This window comes from Lipotes vexillifer, unplaced genomic scaffold (genome assembly GCF_000442215.2).
Source record: "Lipotes vexillifer unplaced genomic scaffold, Lipotes_vexillifer_v1.1 scaffold39, whole genome shotgun sequence".
NCBI classification, from domain to species: Eukaryota; Metazoa; Chordata; class Mammalia; order Artiodactyla; family Lipotidae; genus Lipotes; species Lipotes vexillifer.
In genome coordinates this window covers 4,167,721-4,192,920 of record NW_006787038.1, presented here as the reverse complement: position 1 = coordinate 4,192,920, position 25,200 = coordinate 4,167,721, and the positions used below count along the sequence as shown (strand labels likewise).

Genomic DNA, 25,200 nt, shown 5'->3' with positions numbered 1-25,200 from the left:
TGATCTTCCTCCTACTGAATGAAAGGCCTTAGAGAAAGTAGTTTAACATTTATGGGCCTGTTTCTTTGTGTATAAAGTATAAATACAGTTTACCTGTGAACAACAGAGGTTTAAACTGCCCGAGTCCACTTACATGTAGATATTTTTCAACAGTAAATGCTGCAGTACTACGTGGTCCCTGATTGGTTGAATCTGCAGACCTCAGCGGTGGAGGGCCGACTATAAATATATGTGGATTAAGGGTCAACTGTAGTACATTCTTTTACCATATCCACCTAAAGCAGTTAGAAGCAAATGAAACTGAGTTGTTAGTTGCTAATTATAGTAATTCTTCCCTTATTTGGGCATGAGACTAAGATGCTTAAATAAATATTTAGGAGAGAATTTTTTTTAATTGAAGTATAGTTGATTTACAATATTATGTTAGTTTCAGGAGTATAGCACAGTGATTCATTATTTTTGCAGATTATATTCCATTATAGGTTATTATAAGATAATGGGTATAATTCCCTGTGCTATACAATAAATTATTTTGCTTATCTATTTTATGTATAGTAGTTTATATCTGTTAATCCCATACTTTTAATTTGTCCCTCCCCCCCTTCCCTCTCTCCTTTGGTAACCATAAGTTTGTTTTCTAAGTCTGTAAGTCTATTTCTGTTTTGTAGATAAGTTCATTTGTATCATTTTTTTAGATTCCACTTATAAGTGATATCATATGATATTTGTCTTTCTCTGTCTGAACTTAGTATGATAATCTCTAGGTCCACCCATGGTGCTGCAAATGGCATTAGTTCTTTTTTTAATGGCTGAGTAATATTCCACTGTGTGTGTATACACACACACACACGCACACACACATCTTTGTCCATTCATCTGTTGATGGACATTTAGGTTGCTTCCATGTCTTGGCTGTTGTAAATAGTGCTGTGAATACTGGGGTGCACGTATCTTTTAGAATTAGAGTTTTCGTCTTTTCCAGATATATGCCCATATAAGTGATACCATATAGTATTTGTCTTTCTCTGTCTGACTTATTTAACTAAGCATAATATTCTCCAAGTGCGTCCCTGTTGCTGCAAATGGCATTATTTCATTCTTTCTTATGGCTGAGTAGTATTCCATTGTATATATATTCCATATCTTCTTAATCCAGTCATCTGTTGATGGACACTTGGGTTGCTTTCATGTCTTGGCTACTGTAAACAGTGCTGCTGTGAACATTGGGGTGCATATATCTTTTAGAATTAGTGTTTTCTTTTTTTCCAGATATATACCCAGAGGTGGAATTGCTGGATTATATGGTAGTTCTATTTTTATCAATAGTTTTTTAAGGAACCTCCATACTGTTTTCCATAGTGTCTGCACCAATTTACATTCCCACCAGCAGTGTACAGGGGTCCCTTTTATCCACATCCTCTATTTAGGAGAGAATTCTTTTTTTTTTTTTTTTTTTTAATTTTTTGGCTGCACCACATGGCATGTGGGATCTTAGTTCTCTGATCAGGGATCAAACCTGTGCCCCCTGCATTGACAGCACAGAGTCTTAACCACTGGACTGCCAGGGAAGTCCCTCAGAGAGAATTCTTTAAAATCTGAACTTTATAACTGCCAAAATGAAAGTTGGTAATCTCAACTCTAATGTCCATTAACACATAAATGGGTAAACAAATTGTGGTATATCTTTGGTAAGGAATACTATTCAGCAATAATAAGGATATGTAAGTTGGGAATTTTAAATACCTATTCTCAGTATCTTCCAGTTTTGCCTATGAATGTTATTTTAGATGTGTTTTCTTTTGGGACTCTTCTTGTCAAGGAACAGATGACAATGAATGGTGAGACTGAGATTTCCACTTGCTTTTGTTACAGAGAACTTGCTTAGAATGATATAGCCATAGGTGGAAAAGGTAAGGTCTAAATCTCTTAGCATTTCTTGTTTTCCTTGATAATTTTTCTTGATAATCTTGGAATAAGAAAAAAATATTCTAACAAAAGGTAGTTAGTTTTTGATAAGAAAAAGGTAGCAAGTTGTAAAATAATAAGTGGTACAGGAAAAATTAATGTACACTAAATTAGCAAATGTGTCACTCAGTTTCTAAAAATCTTTAATATCATTTATATACAATAAAATTCACCAATTTTAAGTGTGTAATTCCATGAGTTTTGACAAATGTATGCAGTCATGTAACCATTACCATAACTGAAGTATAAAATGTTTTTGTCACCCCTGAAAAGTCCCCTTCATACCGCTCTGCTGTCGGTCCTCTCTCCATTCCCTGGCAACCATTAATCTGTTTTCTATCATTGTAATTATGTCTTTTTAAGAATTTCCTATAAATGAATTCACAAGAGTATAGTCTTTTGTGTCTGACTTATTTCATTTAACATAATCCTTTTGAGATTCATCATTTTTGCATGTATCAGTTGTTCCCTTTTTATGTATTTTCTTTCTCTTTCATCATGTTTCCTCTACTTTTCTGAATGTATGGAGTATATTTGTAATAGCATTTTTGTATCCTTGTCTGCTAATATTCTGTCATTTCTGGTCTGTTTCTATTGATAGACCTTTCTCCTAGTTGGTGGGTCATATTTTCCTGTTTCTTTGAATGCCTAGAATTTTTTATTATACGTCACACCTTGTGAATTTTACATTATTAGGGGCTGCATTTTGTATTCATTTAGGCAATAATGTTGGACTTTGTTCTTGGAATCAATTGGATCCTTTTAAGACTTGCTTTTAAGGGGTGTTAGGGTGGGCCAGAGCAACTTTTAGTCAAGGGCTAATTTAGCTCCACTACTAGTGTGATTCTGAGGTCTTTCCATTTTGGTTGGTGAAAATAGAAGCTATTCCCAACTGTATGAGTGCTGGGAATTGTTCGGTCTGCTGCTTTCTGCTGGAGCTTTCTCCAGCCCCTCATAGTTTCTTCTCATACGTGTTCAGATCAACACTTTGCCAAATGCTCTTCTGTAGACCCCCAAAGGTCTCTCTGTGCACCTTCCTCCTCCCCTGTTGTGTGCCCAGTAAATTCTAGCCACCTTAGCCTCCCCAACTCCAAAATCTGATGTCTTCGACTGACAAGACTAGGTCCCCACTCCTGGAGCAGCCCGGGACCCGTCTCCAGGTGGTATGGGGACAATCCAGAGACTCACTTCTGTTTTCCCTTCTCTCCAGCAGCACAGTCCTCCACTGCCTGGGGCCCAGTGTCTGAAAACCATTTTGTAATATACTGTGTCCAGCTTTCTGTTGTTTACAAACAGGAAAGAAAATCTGGTTCCTAGTACTTTATCATGGCTGGAAGTGGAAGTCTCTTATTCTAAATGTAGAGTAAGCATGTGTTGGTATTTCTAGGGGAAAATTAGAGTACGTGGCTCATCAATTGTCAACATAAATTTAACATACCTTAATGTCTGTTTTAATATGTGTAAGATGTATGTCATAACTTAAGTGATGTTCTTCAGTGTTCACACTAAACTAATCTAAGCTTGTATGTGCTTCTCCGGTCAACTTGAAATTATTTACATATAGAGTATTAATTTGGGGTTATTTGTAGCAAACTTATCTAGAGTAGTTTCCCATCAATGACAGATATGTTAGTGTTTTGATTCTAAGGGCATTTGTTAGTCATCTGTATTTGCAATTGATTAACTTACCTTTGAGCTGTATGGTTGTATTTTTTTAAATATGAATTTGCTGGCTTTCTAATATATGTGAAAATGACTGCAATCTTTTCTTATTTGTGAGTATTTGTGATTTAGAAAACCATAAAACAGTTCTTAGCCCTTTGCAAGCTGATCTTTTGAATTTATGTCTTGCTCTCTGTAACAGAACGATTGTTTTTGGACATCTGTTCATAGATTGACCTACCATAAAGTCAAAACCAGGCCAAATATTTAGTCAATCAGCAGTTAGAGAAATGTGTGTCTTAATCCATTTGTGTTTTAGGGAAGATGAACAAAGTAGGATTAAAAATATGATTTTTACATTATTATATGTGTATGCTATTGCTGTCTGGTAGAAGTTTTAGGGAAATGGTAACCTAAACTCTTAAGAGGAAAATATGGGGCTCTGAATGGTTCTGTCTCTGGTCTTATGGGTAAAATTATTTGCAGCATGGTTTTTGGAATGAATATTGAAGTTGAGAGGCCTAGCTTCTAGTCAGCTGTGCCACTCATTATTGTGTAACTGTAGGCCAGTCACAACCTTTGTGAGTCTCCTAATATATAAAATGAAAATGATGATAATTATCCAACCTACTGTAAAGGGGTGGTAGAGTGTTAAATGAGGTGGTATCAATGAAAATGTTTGAAGATGCTAAACATTTCAGGTTTCCATTTGCCATGGAAATACTGGTCATTAAACTTTATTTTGTACATTACTATAAAATCTGCTGTCAACACCCACTATGACAATACAAACGCAAGATATATTTGTTTCTACTTATATTCCATACAGTTTACTGTGCAAAAATATTTTATATGGGAAAGGAAGAAACAAAACATAGGATTGATTGATAGAATAGAGATGGAGGAAATTGCTGTCTTTTTCCACTTCTTCTTTCTTAGTATTATTTTGTTTCCCCCTCGCCATGATTTTCCAGGCAAAGAGTGTATCCAGCAGTTAGCTGAAAACGTCAGATATTTCAGGAGACGTCTGAAAAATATGGGCTTCATCATCTATGGAAATGAAGATTCTCCAGTGGTGCCTCTGATGCTCTACATGCCAGCCAAAATTGGGTACCTTTTTGCAGATTACAGATTGCCCTCTTATTAGACTTAAGGTTTACCATGATGTGAAACCAGGCTTATATATTTTGTTAGGTAAAATTGTCTTGGCCTCATTATGTTAACGTTTGTTTACTAGATCTGCCATAGATTAAACAAGTGGATTCCAATTTGTAAAATATGTTAACTTGTTAGTCTTTCCTTAAACAAACATTTGAGTTTAATGCACTCTTCTGGGGGGTTGAGATAGATCAGTGAACAAAACAGAAAAATCCATGTCCTTGTGGAGTTTATGCTCTACTGGGGCATGAGTCAGACAAACTTAATAAATAAGGAAATTATGTAATATGCCAGAAGGTGTTAATGGCTACAGGAAAAAATAGAGCAGGATATGGGGTTTGAGAGTGCACTGTGGGTGGGCAGATTACAGTATTAAATGGGGTGGTCACCCTGGAGAGCCTCAGGGGTAAGGGAAGATGACATCTGAGCTTGAACTAGCTAAGCAAGTTAGCCACTTGGAGGAAGAAGATTCTGTGCCAAGGCCACAATGCAGGAACATACTTAGCTGATGGAAGACTAGCAGGAGGTGAGTGGAGGTGAAGTGCAGTGCCCAAGGGGGAGCAGTGAGCCATGAGGTCAGATATGCACTTTACACCAGCCTCTCTGGCTTGTGCAAGGCGTGTATAATGGAAATCTTTGCCCTGGAATAGCTTTCAATGTATTTGAGAAGTACAGATGTATAACGAAACCAAAATATATATGAAAAGCAGATATGAAGTGGACAAATCTAATTATTTAATAATTTAGTAATTAATAATTTAATAATTATGTGCAAAATTGCACCAGAGATATAAAATAAAGGAGTCAGACTTCCCTGGTGGTGCAGTGGTTAAGAATCCGCCTGCCAATGCAGGGGACACGGGTTCGAGCCCTGGTCCAGAAATATCCCACATGCCACGGAGCAACTAAGCCCGTGTGCCACAACTACTGAGCCTGCACTCTAGAGCCCACGAGCCACAACTGCTGAGCCCGTGTGCCACAACTACTGAAACCCACGCAACTAGAGCCTGCGCACCGCAACGAAGAGTAGCCCCCGCTTGCCGCAACTAGAGAAAGCCCATGCGTAGCAAAAAAGACCCAACACAGCCAAAAATAAGTAAATAAATTTATTTTAAAAATAAAATAAAGGAGTCATCTGCTTAGTATAGGTTCAGTAAGAAAGGCACATCTTTTCAGGTTTGTGAGTTTTGACTGGATTGTAAATATAAAATTGAGTAAGGATCATTTCTCAGGTTTAATGGAACTCATTAAAGGAGCAAATATTTTTATTCATCTTTGAATCCCCAGCTCCCACCACAGCCCCACGCACTCAATAAATGTTGATTAAAGTGAATATAGGAGGGAAAATTAAATCAGGGAACCTGGAAGTATGGTGATTCCAAAGTTAGTGAAGGGGGGATATTGGGAAAGGGTGCTCATTGAGGGAAAAAGAGGAGTTTAGTTTCCAGTAGGAAGTCATATGGGCACTTGGCATTATGGCTTTCAGAGGAGATGGAGGAAATGAGGGAATCCTACACCAAAGCAGAGGTGTAGGATTTCCCTCATTCTTCTTTAAATGGAATTACCATCATAAATGAACTCAAAAAGTTACCTGTTCTGGAGGATTGACTTAGTCTAGAACCCTTTCTTTAGAGAGGACTGTGTCTAATTTATTCTATACAGGTGAAACTGACTATGTACATTAAGATTTAGAGTAAGGCAGAATTGGAATAAAGCACTAGACAGTTCGGGAGCATGTGCTAAAGATGCAGGACTTGGCCTGACACAAAGGAAATGCATTGAAGAGGATGTACTGTTACTAGGAGTGGGGAAAGCTGGTGCTATTACTAAAGTGAGTGGAATTTTTTATTCTCAAACAAATGCTTTAAACAGCTAAGGGAAAAGTCAGAAAGGAATAAGGTAGGTCAACAAGAGAAAAGGACAAAGAATAACATAATTTAGTAAATAACAAAATTTACATGAAAGTTAAAATTGTGTTAATTAAGCAAGATACAGATGTAGAGTAAGGTCACATGCCACAAGTTTGGCTTGGGATGGGGGGTTAAACAAGAACTGTGTGGTCTGGGTGGTCATCTGAAGGCTGGGGATGAGCTGGCCTCACAAACACCAAAGGAAACCCTGAATTACAAAGGCAGCTCAACACTTAAGTCGATCCAAAAAATGCCTGGCCTGGAAGGCTACTGCTTGGCCTTTCTGCCAGCAGAAAGATGTCCAGATCCTTTGCATCCTTAATCTTAAGAATTTTTTAAACTGCCAGGCCTAACATTTCAAGGACCAGGTTTTAAACAAGTTCATTTTGAAACCTCTGAACCACTGTTATATATCAGTGACACCTTAAGGCTACAGTTGCAAATTACTTTAGGCAAGCCCTATTAAAAATTGATCTGTGCCAACAATATTCTTTCACCTTTCTGAAGGAAACTATTTGGGAGAAGACCACTTTAGGATTGAATAAAAGAAGTCTTTGTAAACTGTCAGTTTTAACTTTCATGGAAGTTAGAAGAAATTCCTAATAGAACTGTCTAGTGCCTGTATCACCCAAGAGTTTACATCATGCAGGCCTTTGTACTGTGTGCTTTATTATTCTTCCTGGTTTCTTTTCTTGTTTTCCCTCTGCAGCGCCTTTGGACGGGAGATGCTAAAGCGGAATATCGGTGTAGTTGTGGTAGGATTTCCTGCTACCCCAATCATTGAGTCCAGAGCCAGGTTTTGCCTGTCAGCAGCTCATACCAAAGAAATGCTTGATACTGTAAGTAGACATTTTCACTTTGATATAAATATACCTTATACTAAGAAGGCCTGTATATCAGATGAAATTAATCATCTGTTGGTCCTGATGTTCTTTGAGCACCTGAGATATTTACTGGTGAAGTAGAGGAGGGCGTGCACAATGCTGCTTAATACATTGCTATTTACAAAAAATTGCAAAACTGTTAGCATCACCCACCAGACCCTGCATGATCAGGGCTCTCGGGAATTTTCTGGCTTCATCTTGTTCCACTCTCTCTCCCATTATGATCTCTACAGCTCTACATTCTCTTTCTACTCTAGCTGTTTCTCCCCTGAGCTTTCTTGTGTGTTGTTCTGTCTGTGGCAGTTTCTCTCTTGACCTTTCTCTCTCCGTTGCCTGGCTGACTGCTACTCATTTTTAACATCTCCACTTAAAAGAAACTTGCTCAAGGGTTTTCCCAAACCCTCTTGGCTAGATATTTCTGGAAATCTTAAGACTCTCCCCTAGGAAATTCTTTACACCTGTAATTATTTAATGGCAATCTTTACCATTAGATAAATCTTTAGGAGGGGCTAAGTCTATTTTTCTCATTCTGTATCCCCAGGACCTACCACAGTGCCAGGCACATAGTAGGAGCTCATAATTATTACTGAATGTAATTATTTATGGTCTCTTAATATGTTCTCATCTCTTGATATTCTCTTAATATGCTATTATTTCACACCTGAGACTTCAGACTTCTTTTTAGCATTTTTTATTTATTTATTTTTTTTTTAGAATTTCTAGTGTATTTTTCCCTTTTGAATTTTTTCTTATCCTTCTGTTGGTTTATTTTGCTATTATTTTCTAACTTTTTGATTTGGATATGGATTTTCCAATGAACACCATGTCAGTGGAATCCCACATATTTTAGTAAAGCACATCTTCATATCAATATCAATATTTCTAATGTTTTTCTTATTTCTCTCTGAATTAGGATTGGCTTATTAATTTTTAAAAAATATTTATTTTATTTTTGGCCACATCGGGTCTTAGTTGCGGCACGCGGGATCTTCGTTATGGCATGCGGGATCCTCCGCTGCGGTGCACAGGCTTCTCTCTAGTTGTGGCATCTGAGCTTAGTTGCCCTGCAGCATGTGGGATATTAGTGCCCAGACCAGGGATCGAAGCTGCGTCCATTATACTTTAAAATTCTAGTCCCTCTAATATGTACATTGGATAACATGATGACTTTAGATTGTATTTCCCTGATCACAAATGTTGTTGAACCTTTTTTTTTTAATGTGCTCAGTTGCCATCTGTGTATCTTCTGTGATAAAGTATCTGTACAAGTTTATGTCCAAGTCTCATTGTTTATCTTTTATTTTCATATTATCAAGTTTTTAGAGGTCTTTTAGGCTATTATTCATATTCAGCATCATTTTTTGAAAAAAGGCTATCATTCCTCCATGTGTTTTCCTTAACAACTTTGTCAAAAATCAGTTGAATATATTGTGTAAATTCATTTCTGAAAAGTCTGTTCTGTTTCATTGATTTAGGTTCTGTCTTCTCCCAGTATCTTGATTATTTTTACTTTTTAAAAAATTTTTATTTTATATTGGAGTATAGTTGATTTACAATGTTGTGTTAGTTTCAAGTGTACAACAGTGATTCAGTTTATACATATACATATATCTATTCTTTTCCAGATTCTTTTCCCATGTAGCTTATTACAGAGGAGTGAGTAGAGTTCCCTGAGCTATACAGTAGGTCCTTGTTATCTATTTCATATATAGTCGTGTGTATATGTTCATCCCAAACTCCTAATTTATCTCGCACCCCCACCTTTCCCCTTTGGTAACCATAAGTTCGTTCTCTAAGTCTGTGGGTCTATTCCTGTTTTGTAAATAAGTTCATTTGTGTCATTTCTTTAGATTCCACATATAAATGTTATCATATGATATTTCTCTTTCTCTGTCTGATTTCACTTAGTATGATAATCACTAGGTCCATCCATGTTGCTGCAAATGGCATTACTTCATTCTTTTTTATGGCTGAGTAATATTCCATTGTATATATGTACCACATCTTCTTTGTCCATTCCTCTGTTGATGGACATTTAGGTTATTTCCATGTCTTGGCTATTGTAAATAGTGCTGCTAGGAACATAGGGGTGCATGCATCTTTTTTAATTTTAGTTTTGTCTGGATATATACCCAGGAGTGGGACTGCTGGATCATATGGTAGTTCTAGTTTTAGTTTTCTGAGGAACCTCCATACTGTTTTCCACAGTGGCTGCACCAACTTACATTCCCACCAAGAGTGTAGGAGGGTTCCCTTTTCTCCACACCCTCTCTAGCATTTATTGTTTGTAGACTTTGTAGACTCTTTTTTTTTGAAGTGTGTGCAGTGGTGAAGAGTACCATGATGTCTAGTCAAGCCTGGTCCACTGTCTTTTTTTGTTTTTTGTTTTGGCTGCATTGGGTCTTCATTAATGCACCTGGGCTTTCTCTAGTTATGGTGAGCAGGGGCTACTCTTTGTTGCAGTGCGTGGGCTTCTCGTTGCGGTGGCTTCTCTCATTGTGGAGCATGGGCTCTAGGTGCATGGGCTTCAGTAGTTGTGGCACGCAGGCTCAGTAGTTGTGGCTCACAGGCTCTAGAGCACAGGCTCAGTAGTTGTGGCGCATGGGCTTAGTTGCTCTGTGGCATGTGGGATCTTCCCAGACCAGGGCTCGAACCTGTGTCCTTTGCATTGGCAGGTGGATTCTTAACCACTGCGCCACCAAGGAAGCCCTGTTAGTAGGCTTTTTGATGATGGCCATTCTGACCGGTGTGAGGTGATACCTCACTGTAGTTTTGATTTGCTTTTCTCTAATAATTAGTGATGTTAAGCATCTTTTCATGTGCTTTTTGGCCCTCTCTATGTCTTCTTTGGGGAATTGTCTGTGTAGATCTTTGCCCATTTTTTGATTGGGTTGTTTTTGTGATATTGAGCTGCAAAAACAGAGTTACCATATGATTCCACAATTCCACTCCTGGGCATATACCCAGAGAAAACCATAATTCAAAAAGGTACATGCACCCCAATGTTCATTGTAGCACTATTTACAAGGTTTTCAGAACTTAGCCAGGACGTGGAAGCAACCTAAATGTCTATCGACAGATGAATGGATAAAGAAGATGTAGTATGTATATACAATGGAATATTACTCAGCCATAAAAATGAATGAAATAATGCCATTTTCAGCAAGGTGGATGGATCTAGAGATTATCATACTAAGTGAAGTAAGTCAGACAGAGAAAGACAAATATCATATATCACTCATATGTGGAATCTACTTTTTAAAAAAGTCATATAAATGACCTTGTTTACAGAACAGAAACAGACTCACAGATTTTGAAAACAAACTTATGGTTACCAAAGGGGAAACGTGGCGGGGAGGGATAAACCAGGAGCTTGGGATTAACATACACACACTACTATATATAAGGTAAGTAACCAACAAGGACCTACTGTATAGCACAGGGAACTCTACTCAATATTCTGTCATAACCTAAATGAGAAAAGAATCTGAAAAAGAATATATATATATATGTGTATGTATAAGTGAATCACTTTGCTGTATACCTGAAACTAACACAACATTATAAAGCAACTATACTCCAGTACAATAAAATAAAAAAGATGAGAGGATCTACCACACATTCCTGACATGAGAGTTTACGTTACGGGTTTTCAAACTGTGTTCCTCAGTACTTGGGGATTTTGTGGAAGGTCTTCAGAGGTCACCGAGATGATATGAGGGGGAGACCAAGAGAACAAGTGGGTTTGTCTCTTTCCTGCCCCCCAACATGAACCAATAATAATTGACTATTAAAAAGTATATTAATGTTATTTGAGTAATTAATAGGATAATAGTACCACTATCGTTTTTTAATAAATTGGGTTTTAAATTAAGTTTATTTAAAGATAAAAGAGTTTTATTGCCAAAAACTTTTTGGGCAACTGCTATTTAAGTTCACACGCCCTGTGCCCAGGAATCCCCAATTAAAATGTAGATGTCTTTAAGCAAAATCTTTGTTGCAGTGCGTGGGCTTCTCGTTGCGGTGGCTTCTCTCATTGTGGAGCATGGGCTCTAGGTGCATGGGCTTCAGTAGTTGTGGCACGCAGGCTCAGTAGTTGTGGCTCACAGGCTCTAGAGCACAGGCTCAGTAGTTGTGGCGCATGGGCTTAGTTGCTCTGTGGCATGTGGGATCTTCCCAGACCAGGGCTCGAACCTGTGTCCTTTGCATTGGCAGGTGGATTCTTAACCACTGCGCCACCAAGGAAGCCCTGTTAGTAGGCTTTTTGATGATGGCCATTCTGACCGGTGTGAGGTGATACCTCACTGTAGTTTTGATTTGCTTTTCTCTAATAATTAGTGATGTTAAGCATCTTTTCATGTGCTTTTTGGCCCTCTCTATGTCTTCTTTGGGGAATTGTCTGTGTAGATCTTTGCCCATTTTTTGATTGGGTTGTTTTTGTGATATTGAGCTGCACGAGCCATTCTTATATTTTGGAAATTAATCCCTTGTCGGTCGCATCACTTGCAAATATTTTCTCCCATTCTCTGGGCTGTTTCTTTGTTTATTTATTTATTTATTTGGCTGCGTTGGGTCTTCATTGCTGCACGCGGCCTTTCTCTACTTAGCGGCAAGCGGGGTCTACTGTTCATTGCGGTGCATGGGCTTCTCATTGCCGTGGCTTCTCTTGTTGCAGTGCATGGGCTCTAGGCATGTGGGCTTCAGTAGTTGTAGCGCATGGGCTCAGTAGTTGCGGTATGCGGGCTCTAGGTCACATGGGCTTCAGTAGTTGTGGCACATGGGCTTGGTAGTTGTGGCTCACAGGTTCTAGAGCGCAGGCTCAGTAGTTGTGGCGCATGGGCTTAGTTGCTCTGCCACATGTGGGATCTTCCCAGACCAGAGATCGAACCCGTGTCCCCTGCCTTCGCAAGCGGATTCTTAACCACTGTGCCACCCAGGAAGTCCTGTCTCTTTGTTTGATTATGGTTTCCTTTGCTGTGCAGAAGCTCTTAAGTTTAATTAGATCCCATTTGTTTATTTTTGTTTTTATTTTCATTACTCTAGGAGGTGGATCCAAAAAGACATTGCTGCGATTTATGTCAAAGAGTGTTCTGCCTATGTTTTCCTCTTAAGAATTTTATAGTATCTGGTCTTACATTTAGGTCTTTAGTCCATTTTGAGGGTGTTTTTGTATATGGTGTTAGAGAATGTTCTGATTTCATTCTTTTACATGTAACTGTCCAGTTTTCCCAGCACCGCTTATTGAAGAGATTGTCTTTTCTCCATTGTATATCCTTGCCTCCTTTGTCACAGATTAATTGACCATAGGTTCGTGGGTTTATTTCTGGGCTTTCTATCCTGTTCCGTTGATCTATAAGTCTGTCTTTGTGCCCATACCATGCTGTTTTGATTACTGTAGCTTTTATCGTATAGTCTGAAGTCAGTATAGCCTGATTCCTCCAGGTCCATTTTTCTTTCTCAGGATTGCTTTGCCTATTCAGAGTCTTTTATGTCTGCATACAAATTTTAAGATTTTTTGTTCTAGATCTGCAAAAAATGCCCTTGGTGATTTGATAGGGATTGCATTGAATCTGTAGATTGCCTTGGGTAGTATAGTCATTTTGACAATATTGATTCTTCCAATCTAAGAACATGGTTTATCTTTCCATCTGTCTGTGTCATCTTTGATTTCTTTCATCAGCATCACATAGTTTTCAGAGTACAGGTCTTCTGCCTCCGTAGGTAGGTTTATTCCTAGGTATTTTATTCTTTTTGATGTGACGGCAAATGGGATTGTTTCCTTAATTTCTCTTTCTGATCTTTTGGTGTTAGTGTATAGGAATGCAAGAGATTTCTGTGTATTAATTTTGTATCCTGCAACTTTACGAAATACATTGATGAGCTCTAGTAGTTTTCTGGTAACATCTTTAGGATTTTCTATGTATAGTATCATGTCATCTGCAAACAGTGACAGTTTTACTTCTTTCCCAATTTGGATTCCTTTTATTTCGTTCTCTTCTCTGATTTCTGTGTCTAGGACTTCCAAAACTATGTTGAATAAAAGTGGCAAGAGTGAACATCGTTGTCTTGTTACTGATCTTAGAGGAAATGCTTTCAACTTTTCACCATTGAGTATGATGTTAGCTGTGGGTTTGTCATATATGGGCTTTACTATGTTGAGGTAGCTTCCCTCTTCTTTTGGCTGCACTACATGGCTTGTGGGATCTCAGTTCCCCAGCCAGGGATCAAGCCCAGGCCACTGCAGCGACAGCACTGAATCCTAACCACTAGGCCACCAGGCAACTCCCAGAAATAGGTTCCCTCTATGCTCACTTTCTGGAGAGTTGTTTGTTTGTTTTTTTTTAATTTATTTATTTATTTTTGGCTGTGTTGGGTCTTCGTTTCTGTGCGAGGGCTCTCTCCAGTTGTGGCAAGTGGGGGCCACTCTTCATCGCGGTGCACGGGCCTCTCACTGTCGCGGCCTCTCTTGTTGCGGAGCACAGGCTCCAGACGCGCAGGCTCAGTAGTTGTGGCTCACGGGCCCAGTTGCTCCGTGGCATGTGGGATCTTCCCAGACCAGGGCTCGAACCCGTATCCCCTGCATTGGCAGGCAGATTCTCAACCACTGCGCCATCAGGGAAGCCCATCTGGGGAGTTTTTATCATAAATGGGTGTTGAATTTTGTCAAAATTCTGCATCTATTGAGATGATCATATAGTTTTTATTCTTCAATTTGTTAAAGTGGTATATCACACTGATTGATTTGTGGACATTGAAAAATTCTTGTATCCCTGGGATAAATCTCACTTGGTCATGGTGTATGATCCTTTTAATGTATCATTGGATTCAGTTTGCTAGTATTTTGTCGAGGATTTTTGTGACCATGTTCATCAGTGTTACTGGCCTGTAATTTTCTTCCATTATGGTATTGTTGTGTGGTTTTGGTATCAGGGTGATAGTGGCCTTATAGAATGAGTTAGGGAGTGTTCCTTACTTGGCAATTTTGGGGAATAGTTTCAGAAGGATAGGTGTTAACTCTTCTCTAAATGTTTGATAGAATTCACCTGCAAAGCCATCTGGTCCTGGACCTCTGTTTGTTGGGAGTTTTTATACACACACAGACACACACAGACACACACACACACACACACACAAAGTATTTTTATTTTTATTTATTTATTTTTTGGCCACACTGCATGGCATGTGAGATCCTAGTTCCCCGACCAGGGATCGAACCCACACCCCCTGCATTGGAAGTGCGGAGTCTCAACACTGGACCACCAGAGAAGTCCCTGTTGGGAGTTTTTTAACCACAGTTTCAACTTCAGTACTTGTGATTGGTCACTTCATATTTTCTGTTTCTTTCTGAATCGGTCTTGGGAGATTGTACCTTTTTGGAATTTGTCCATTTATTTTAGGTTGTCATTTTATTGGCATATAGTTGCTTACAGTAGTCTCTTATGGTCCTTTGTATTTCTGTGGTGTCAGTTATAACTTCTCCCTTTTCATTTCTAATTTTACTGATTTGAGCCCTCTCCCTTTCTTCTTGATGAGTCTGTCTAAAGGTTTATCAATTTTGTTTATCTTTTCAAAGAACCAGCTTTTAGTTTCATTGATCTTTTCTATTGTGTTTTTTAGTCTGTATTTCATTTATTTCTGCTCTGATCTTTATGATTTCTTCTACTAACTTAGGGTTTTGTTTGTTCTTTCTCTAGTTGCTTTAGGTGTTAGGTTAGGTTGTTTCTTTGAGATTTTTCTTATTTCCTGAGGTAAGCTTGTATTGCTATAAAGTTCCCTCTTAGAACTGCTTTTGCTGTGTCCCATAGGTTTTGGATCATCATGTTTTCATTTGTCTCTAGGTATTTTTTGATTCCCTCTTTGATTTCTTCAGTGATCCGTTGCTTGTTTAGTAGCATATAGTTTAGCCTCCAGTTGTGTTTTTTACAGTTTTTTTTCTTGTAATTGACTTCTAATCTCATAGCATTGTGGTTGGAAAAGATACTTTTTTTTTTTTTTTTTTTTTGCGGTATGTGGGCCTCTCACTGTTGTGGCCTCTCCCATTGCGGAGCAAGGCTCTGGACGCGCAGGCTCAACGGCCATCGCTCACGGGCCCAGCTGCTCCATGGCATGTGGGATCTTCCTGGACCGGGGCACAAACCCGTGTCCCCTGCATCGGCAGGTGGACTCTCAACCACTGCGCCACCAGGGAACCCCAGAAAAGATACTTTGATTTCAGTTTTCTTAAATTTACTGAGGCTTGCTTTGTGGTCCAGCATGTGATCTATCCTGGAGAAATGTTCCACGTGCACCTGAAAAGAATGTGTATTCTGTTGGCTTTCAGGTGGAATGCTCTATAAATATCAATTAAGGCCATCAAATCCAATGTGTCATTTAAGGCCTGTGTTTCCTTATTGATTTTTTGTCTGGATGATCTGTTCATTGATGTAAGTGGGGTGTTAAAGTTCCCCCACTATTATCGGGTTATTGTTGACTTCCCCTTTTATGGCTGTTAGCATTTGCCTTATATATTGGGGTGCTCCTATGTTGGGTGCATATATATTTCTAGTTGTTATATCTTCTTCTTTGATTGATCCCTTGATTATTATGTAGTGACCTTGTTTGTCCCTTGTAGCAGTCTTTATTTTAAAGTCTATTTTGTCTGATATGAGTATTGCTACTCCAGCTTTCTTTTGAATTCCATTTTTATGGAATACCTTTTTCCATCCCCTCACTTTCACTCTGTACATCCCTAGATCTGAAGTGGGTCTCTTGTAGACAACATGTATACAAGTATTGTTTTTGTATCCATTCAGCCAGTCTGTGTCTTTTGGTTGGAACATTTAATTCATTTACATTTAAGGTAATTATCTATATGTATGTTTTTATTACCATTATGTTAATTGTTTTGGATATGTTTTCATAGGTCTTTTTTCTTCCCTTCCTCTTCTGTTCTCTTGTTATTTGATGACTATCTTTAGTGTTGTGTTTGGATTCCTTTCTTTTTTGTTTGTGTGTACCTACTGTAGATTTTTGGTTTGCAGTTACCATGAGGTTTTGATATAGCAGTCTGTCTACATACAAGATTGTTATAAGTTGCTGGCCTCTTAATTTCAAATGCATTTCCAATATCTTGCATTTGTGCTCTCCTCACAGTTGTTGGTTTTGATATCGTATTTGTGTGTGGATGATTTCCTACCTTTACTGTATGTTTGCCTTTACCAGTGAGCTTTCCCATTTGTAATTTTCTTGTTTCTAATTGTGGCCTTTTCTTTTCAACCTAGAGAAGTTCCTTACTCAATTGTTGTAAACCTGGTTTGGTGGTGCTGAATTCTGTCAGCTTTTGCTTGTCTGTAAAGCTTTTGATTTCTCCGTCAAATCTGAATGAGAGCCTAGCTGTGTAGAGTATTCTTGGTTGCAGGTTTTTCCCTTTCATCACTTTAAATACATTGTGCCACTTCCTTCTACCCTGCAGAGTTTCTGGTGAAACAATCAGCTTATAACCTTATGGAGGTTCCCTTGTATGTTATTTGTTGCTTTTCCCTTGTTGCTTTTAATATTTTCTCTTTGCCTTTAATTTTTGTCAGTTTGATTAATATGTGACTCAGCATGTTCCTCCTTGGTTTTATGCTGTATGGGACTCTGCACTTCCTGGAGTTGGGTGACTGTTCTTTTCCCCATGTTAGGGAAGTTTTTAGCTATTATCTCTTCACGTATTTTCTTAGGCCCTAACTCTCTCCTCCTTCTGCGATCCCTGTAATGCGAATGTTGCTGTGTTTAATGTTGTTCCAGAGGTCTCTGAAACTGTCCTTATTTCTTTTCATTCTTTTTTCTTTATTCTGTTCTGCTGCAGTGATTTCCACCATTCTGTCTTCCAGCTCACTTATCCGTTCTTCTGCCTCATTTATTCTGTTATAGATTCCTCCTAGTGTATTTTTCATTTCATGTTCAACTATGTTTGTTTGTTCTTTATATCTTCTAGCTCTTTGTAATACATTTCTTGTACCTTCTCGGTCTGTGCCTCCATTCTTTTTCAGGTAGATTGCCTATCTCCACTTGACTTAGTTGTTCTTCTGGGGTTTTTATCTTGTTCCTTCTGTGGAACATATTCCTCTGCTGTCTCATTTTGTCTAACTTTCTGTGTTTGCAGTCTCCATTCCACAGGCTGCAGGGTTGTAGTTCCTCTTCCTTCTGGTGTCTGCCCCCTGGTGGGTGAGGCTGGTCTAGAGGCTTGTGCAGGCCTCCTGGTGGGAGGGACTGGTGCCTGCCCACTGGTGGGTAGAGCTGGGTCTTGTCCCTCTGGTGGACAGGGCCATATCAAGGGGTGTGTTTAGAGGTGGCTGTGGGCTCAGGAAGGCTTTAGGCAGCCTGTCTGCTGATGGTTGGGACTGTGTTCTCGCTGTATTGGTTGTTTGGTCTGAGGCATCCCAGCACTGGAGACTATAGGCTGTTGGGTAGGGCCAGGTCTTGGTGTCAAAATGGCAGACTCCCAGAGAGCTCATGCCAATGAGTACTCCCCAGTACTTCCACCACCAGTGTCCTTGTCCCCACAGTATGCCACATCCGCCCCCCCCCCCACCTCCCCAAGCGACCCTCTGAGACCAGCATGTAGGTCTGGCCCTGGCTCCTATGTAGTCACTGCTTTTTCCCCTGGGTCCTGGTGCTTATGAGACCTTGTGTGTGCTGCCTTCCAAGAGTGGAGTTTCTGTTTCCCTCAGTCCTGTGGAGTTCCTGCAATCAAGCCCCACTGGCCTTCAAAGCCAAATGCTCTGGGGGCTCCTCCTTCCGATACCAGACCCTCAGGCCGGGATGCCTGATGTGGGGTTCAGAACTCTCATTCCTGTGGGAGAACCTCTACCATGTAATTATTTTCCAGTTTGTGGGTCACCCACCCGGTGGGCATGGGATTTGGTTATATCGTGAATGCGCCCCTCCTACCATCTCACTGTGGCCTTTTCTTTGTCTTTAGATGTAGAATATCTTTTTTAGCAGGTTCCAGTGTTTTTTGTCAATGGTTGTTCAGCAGTTACTTGTGATTTTGGTGTTTTTGTGAGAGGGGGTGAACTCAAGTCCTTCTGTTCCACCATCTTGTCTCCAACATCTTCAAGATTTCAGACTTTACATTACATAAGTATTACTTCTGAGAGTTTATAGAGCTCTAGAACATATTTGCATAAAATTAGTTGATAGAAATATCAATATTAATTCATTGGAGAGCTACTAGTCTTAAAGAATATTATGAATGCATGTCTTTAAAAGTTTACTTGACATTTTAATTTTCTTAACTGCTAAAGATTTGGATTTTTCTTCCCTATTTCTTCATAGCAAAACTCCTACCAGTATGAGTATATTCTTAATCTTCTGACACTGAAATTGAATTCAGTTTATTGATACTGTATCTTTGTTTTTCTTCTTTTTTATTTTGATTATACCTTTCGGATTTTTTCTAATAGATTTTCACTTTACTCAAAAATCTTACTGGTGAATTTCTTCATTGATTATTTTTTAACCCAGCAATATCAACTTTTCTTCCACTCTGCTTTGGGTGTTTAGGAGTTTCAGCACACCTTTTAAAAAGTATCTGTGCCATTAAATGCAATGGCTATAGTAATTCACTGTGTTTTCTGACAGTGTTTACTCCTGATAACTGTACACATTCAAGAAATCATTTAGGGACTTCCCTGGTGGTCCAGCGGTTAAGACTCCACACTCCCAATGCAGGGGGCCCGGGTTCAATCCCTGGTCAGGGAACTAGATCCAGCACACCACAACTAAGAGCCCACGTGCTGCAACGAAGATCCTGCGTGCCACAACTAAAGACCTGGCCCAGCCAAATAAATAATTTTTTTAAAAAAGAGAGAAATAATTTAGATGTAGCCAGTATATCTTGTTAGATTTCTGTTGCCGACAAACGTGTTTACCAGTTAAGAGTGCTAATATTTTTCTCATAAGATCCACTTGCAGGATTATTTGACTTTGCCTTCCATTTAGGTTTTTTTTTTAAATTTATTTATCTATTTATTTATTTATTTTTGGCTGTGTTGAGTCTTCACTGCTGAGTGTGGGCTTTCTCTAGTTGCGTGAGCAGGGGCTACTCTTTGCTGCGATGGCTTCTCTTGTTGCGGAGCACAGACTCTAGGCACACAGGCTTCAGTAGGTGTGGCTCATGGGCTTCAGTAGTTGTGGCATGTGGGCTCAGTAGTTGTGGTTCGCGGGCTTAGTTGCTCCGCAGCATGTGGGACCCTCCAGGGCCAGGGCTCGAACCCACGTCTCCCGCATTGGCAGGCGGATTCTCAACCACTGCGCCACCAGGGAAGCCCCATTTAGGTTTTTTTTAAGCATAAAGTGCATTTTTTGAAACCACAGTTTTGTTGAAGTCATTTTGTCTTATGATTTTTTTATGGAAGTAAACATGAACATTATGAGATAAAAACGAACTTTCATTTATTAATGAGCCCCATGACATGATTCTGTATATAGAATATGCTATACAATTCACACACAAAAAACTAATCTGCTAGATATATATTAGATAGATATAATATATTCAGCAAAATTTCAGAGTAAAAGACACAAAAACTAGTGTATTTCTATACACTGGCAATGAACACATGAAAAGGAAATTAATATTTCATTTATGAGAGCATTCAAAAGAATATACTACCTAGGAATAAATTTAACCAGGGGAGGTGAAAGACTTGCATATTGCTATGAAACATTGCTGAAAGAAACGAAAGAAGATTTAAATAAATGGAAAGATACCCTATGTTCATGGGCTGGAAGATTTAATATTGTTAATATGGAGTACAGCAAGATCTGTAGATCCATTGCAATCCGTATCAAAATTACAATTTTTTTTTTTTTTTTTTTTTTGGAAGAAGTAGAAGGGCTGATCATCAAATTCATATGGAATTGTAGGGGGCCCCAGATAGCCAAATCAATGTTGAAAAAGAAAATAGAAGTTGGGGGACTCAAATTTCCTGATTTTAAAACTTACTTCAAAGCTACAGTAATTGAAACAGCAGAGTACTAGCATAAAGATAGACTTATAGACCAATGGAATAGAATTAAGAGTCAAGAAATAAACCCAGACATCTATGGCTAATTGATTTTCAACAAGGGGCTAAGACTAGTTAATGGGGAAAGTATAGTCTCTTCAACTAGTGGTTCTATACAGCTGGATAACCACATGCAAACGAATGAGTTTGTACCCTTACAACATGGATGAGCCTTGAAAACATTATGCCAAGTGAAAGAAGACACAGAAGACCACATTTATATGAAATGTCTGAAATAAACAAATTCATTGGGTCAGAAAATAGATTGCTGGTTGTCAGGGCCTAGGAAAGGAGGAATGAGGATATGAGTATGGGGTTTATTTTTTGAGATGATAATGCTTTAAAATTAGATAGTGATGAAAGTTGTACAACTTTGTGAATATACTCAGAAGCACTGAATTGTAAACTTTTAAAAAGGTGAATTTTTTGGCATGTGAATTGTATCTCAGTAAAGCTATTATTTTTTAAAAGAAGAAGAGCAAGCTCATTAGCTCAGGGGTGCACAACTATCCTAGAATATTCTCTTATTCAGGGGCCATACTCAACCCTAAATTAACATGTTTTTTCCCTAAGAACCCATCTTACCCTGTGATCTGGAGGTTCAGTGTAAGTGTAGACTGTTCGTTAACAGTTGGTACCTGTAAGTCTTCATTATTCCTAATCTAACCAGGTAACCCCACATCATGACCAGCAGTTTCTAGTTACAATCTTATCCTTTTTTTCCTTTTTAATATTTATTTATTTATTTATTTGGCTGCACCGAGTCTTTAGTTGCGGCACACAGCATCTTCGTTGAGGCATGCGGGATGTTTAGTTGCGGCATGTGGACTCTTTCAGTTGTGGCATGTGGGATCTAGTTCCCCATCCAGGGATTGAATTCGGGCACCCTGCATTAGAAGCACAGAGTCTTAAGCACTGGACTACCAGGGAAGTCGCATAATTTTACCTTTTATATAAATAAAACCCATTCGTCTGAGATATTTGGTGTGGTATCAGTCATAATCTTGTTATCTAGATCCCTTTGGGCTACTGTGGCTTTTTTTCTGTCTCTATTCATTTTCTTTTTCAATTGATGAAAAATATCATGTTCTTCTGAATATACTTTGTGATCTTAGTAAGTCGTGTATTGTTTTAAATTAATAAATCCTGTATCAGAGGTCAGGGGAATAAACAGTTAATGGGTTCGCTCAGCTGAAATTCAATCTTAAATTGTTTCTATGTGGAGCTTTTAATTAAACCTCTTCTCTGTTCGGATAGCATGTTGAAGTCCAGCTCTTATTTGCTTTTTGTATTTTTCACATTTGGAGTGAAGAGTATTTTTTTCTTATGCTAGAATAAATAAGGAATACTATTTATTGGTGTTTCTTTTTCCTCTCTACAAACACTGATTTTTTTAAAGTTAAATTTAGGAACAGGTATATGTGTCTACTTACTGATAATCAACTGATTCCCTTTTCTGAACTAGAAGATGTACATTTTCATATGGAATTACAACCATGAGAGTGGACAGAAGATTTATATGATGTGATGGAAATTTGGAGAGTCACACTTAGGCAATAGGGCTTCTACTGCCCACATTACCCTTTCTTAGTCTAATGAGATGGTGTCCTAGATAGAGCCATTGTCTCCAGAGCTGAGGCCTATTAGACCCACTAGGCAACATCCACATGTGCTTGGGGAGTGAATAACAGGGCTGGAGAGCTGCCATGATCTGAAAATGCATTCTGTGACCTGAGCCAGGTGCTTTTATTAGAAAGCCTTAGAATCTAGGATTCCAAAATTTTTGCTATCTTCCATGGATTTCTCTGAGAGGTATCTGGGGCTTGGAATTTCCTTGTCCTTCCATTAAATATTTTCTAAGAAATTCTGAACATATATCCCTTTCTTACATTGTCATTCTCTATTCTGACTCTCTGTGTGCTGCTTTTTGGAAAGTTAACTGTGTGAACTATGATTTGTGTACTTTGCTGTATGTATGTATACTTCAACCAGGAGTTGGGCTTTGTTTGTTTGTTTTTAAGTACATATAAGAAACCATACACAGATTACCAGGTAGGGCTAGTGTTGCAATCAGGAAGAGACTTTTCATCACTTGTCTTAGTGTTTTAATTTTTATAAGAAACATATTTGAAAAACAAAAGAGCAAGTTTTATAGAAAAGAAAGTTATACTGAGAGAGTTTTGATGGAAAGACAAGATAATCTCTCAATGGTAGGATTTGGGGGTTTAAAATCAAACCTGAGTTTAAATGCTGGCTCTGTTTCTTTCCTTGCTGGCTTCCACTTTTTCTTACTAAGTCTGCACAGCAGCCCACTTTGGGGACTCTCTTCATCTTGCATCTAGGAAGCATCGCAGTGCAGCCTTCTCCTCACTTTTTTGGTAGTGTGATAACAGAAAGAGCAAGTACTGGAGGGTAAAAGGAGAAATGACAAATTATAGCCAGCCTGGCAAATTCAGGATACATATTCCTTCTTCTTCCAAGCATGTCATATATTTTTTAAAAATATTAAAATGCTCTTTCTCTTTTTTTAAATTATTTATTTATTTATTTATGGCTGCGTTGGGTCTTCGTTGCTGCGCGCGGGCTTTCTCTAGTTGCGGCAGGCGGGGGCTACCCTTTGTTGTGGTGCGCGGGCTTCTCATTGTGGTGGCTTCCCTTGTTGTGGAGCACCAGCTCTAGGCATGTGGGCTTCAGTAGTTGTGGCGCACAAGCTCAGTACTTGTGGCTCTCGGGCTCTAGAGCACAGGCTCAGTAGTTGTGGCACACGGGCTTAGTTGCTCCACAGCATGTGGGATCTTCCCAGACCAGGGCTCGAACCTCTGTCCCCTGCCAATCCCCTGCATTGGCAGGCGGATTCTTAACCACTGCGTCACCAGGGAAGCCCCAGCATGTCCCATTTTGATGAATTATACCCTTTATTCTGCATCCCTGCTCTTCACAACCTGTTCTTCATGGTCAGCCTGATGTCCTTGCTCAAAAAGCAGCTCTTTCCATTGCTAGACTCTAGTCTGCTCAGAGAAAATGCATTGGACATGGTCCCACCACAGGATAATCTTGCCATGATTGTTTTTAGAAAAATAAAGCACCAAGTGTATCTTCCTCCTCCTGGCTCTGACTAACCTCTGCTCTGTCTTGTATATTTTAGGCTTTAAAGGAGATAGATGAAGTCGGGGACCTATTGCACCTGAAATATTCCCGTCATCGGTCGGTACCTCTATTGGACAGGCCCTTTGACGAGACTACATATGAAGAAACAGAAGACTGAGCCTTTTGGTGCTCCCCTAAAGGAACTCTCCCTCACCCAGGAGAGTGTGTGGCCTTTCCAGTCCAGTTGCAGGAACCACACTTCTTGTGCAAGAGATTTCCTCAACTACTGACGGTGGCCCCCTCCACTCTAAATGATATTTTGTAAATAGTGAAAAACTGCTTCACATCCTTCCTTTGCTACATCACCTTTAAAAAAGGAGGTGACTCACTTTGCTTCTTTGTCCATTAAAAAAATGTTTTATTTTATAACTATTCTACTTGTGAAATCACACTGACCCTACCCTGTCTCTGGCTAACCACGCAGGCCATTTTCCTCTCCCAGCCGCCTCACAGAGGTGGGCCCATCCAAAGCTCCTGCTGGCCCTGGCACTACAGCCTCGAGACTCACCTGGCCCTCCTTCCTGGGGAGCAAGTGCCTTCCACTTACTTCCAGTCCAGGTCTCAGAGGTTGCCAGCCTTGGAATCCTTGTTTAACCAATCACGTAATCAACCAAAGCGTTTTAATTTGTCTTAAGTTTAGCCATTTAAGAAAAGTAGTAAACGCTAACATTGCTGAAACTCCCTGTCATTGTATATCCCTCCCTGGCCAGGAGCCTCCAAGGCTTGGTCTTATTCCATTTTGTTCTGGTCACCAGATGATATCTTCCTTCACCATCAAATGTTTCTTCGTAATGGTCACCATCTGAGGGCATGTCCAGTTTCTGGGTTCTTCCCAAGCTGGAATCTAACACTCCCACCCCCTGTTTAAAACACTTAAATGGTTTTAAAAGCACCCACATCCCCCTCTGGTCAGACCTCAGTGCCGAAGTCGACTCACACCGCACTCTTCTGTGTACAAAGCTGCTCCACAGAGTGATACGCCCTCCTGCGCGGGTGAGGGCAGGGGTGGTGGGGAGAGGGGTGATTGCTCCTTGTAGAATGTCTGTGGTTTCCTTCTGACTGCTTTCTACTTTTCAAAATTATGACAGCCTCTGCCTGGGTTTGGGTCCATATTAGGGTTTCAACTGATAAAGGAGAATGTTGGTAAATCTCCGCTCAGAAATCATTCGTCATGTTCCTAATTTAAGGATTAAAGTTTATTAACTTACTCTTTTTAGAAGATGACCCATTTAAATATCACTCTGGGGCTTCCCTGGTGGCGCAGTGGTTGAGAGCCTGCCTGCCGATGCAGGGGACACGGGTTTGTGCCCTGGTCCAGGAAGATCCCACATGCCGCAGAGTGGCTGGGCCTGTGAGCCATAGCCACTGAGCCTGCGCGTCCAGAGCCTGTGCTCCGCAATGGTAGAGGCCACAACAGTGAGGGGCCCACGTACCGCAAAA

The 25,200-nt window shown here is 39.5% G+C and overlaps 1 protein-coding gene across 1 annotated transcript in view; it reads left to right on the top strand.

The window, feature by feature from the left end:
• SPTLC2 (serine palmitoyltransferase long chain base subunit 2) overlaps positions 1 to 24,130 on the top strand; it is a 112,254-nt gene extending 88,124 nt beyond the window's left edge. The window contains exons 10-12 of the mRNA XM_007459778.1: positions 4,602 to 4,737; positions 7,405 to 7,534; positions 23,759 to 24,130. Coding sequence (XP_007459840.1) covers positions 4,602 to 4,737; positions 7,405 to 7,534; positions 23,759 to 23,878 — 386 coding nt within the window. The 3' untranslated portion in view covers positions 23,879 to 24,130. The remainder of the gene's footprint in view (positions 1 to 4,601; positions 4,738 to 7,404; positions 7,535 to 23,758) is intronic.
• The last annotated feature ends 1,070 nt before the right edge of the window (positions 24,131 to 25,200 follow it).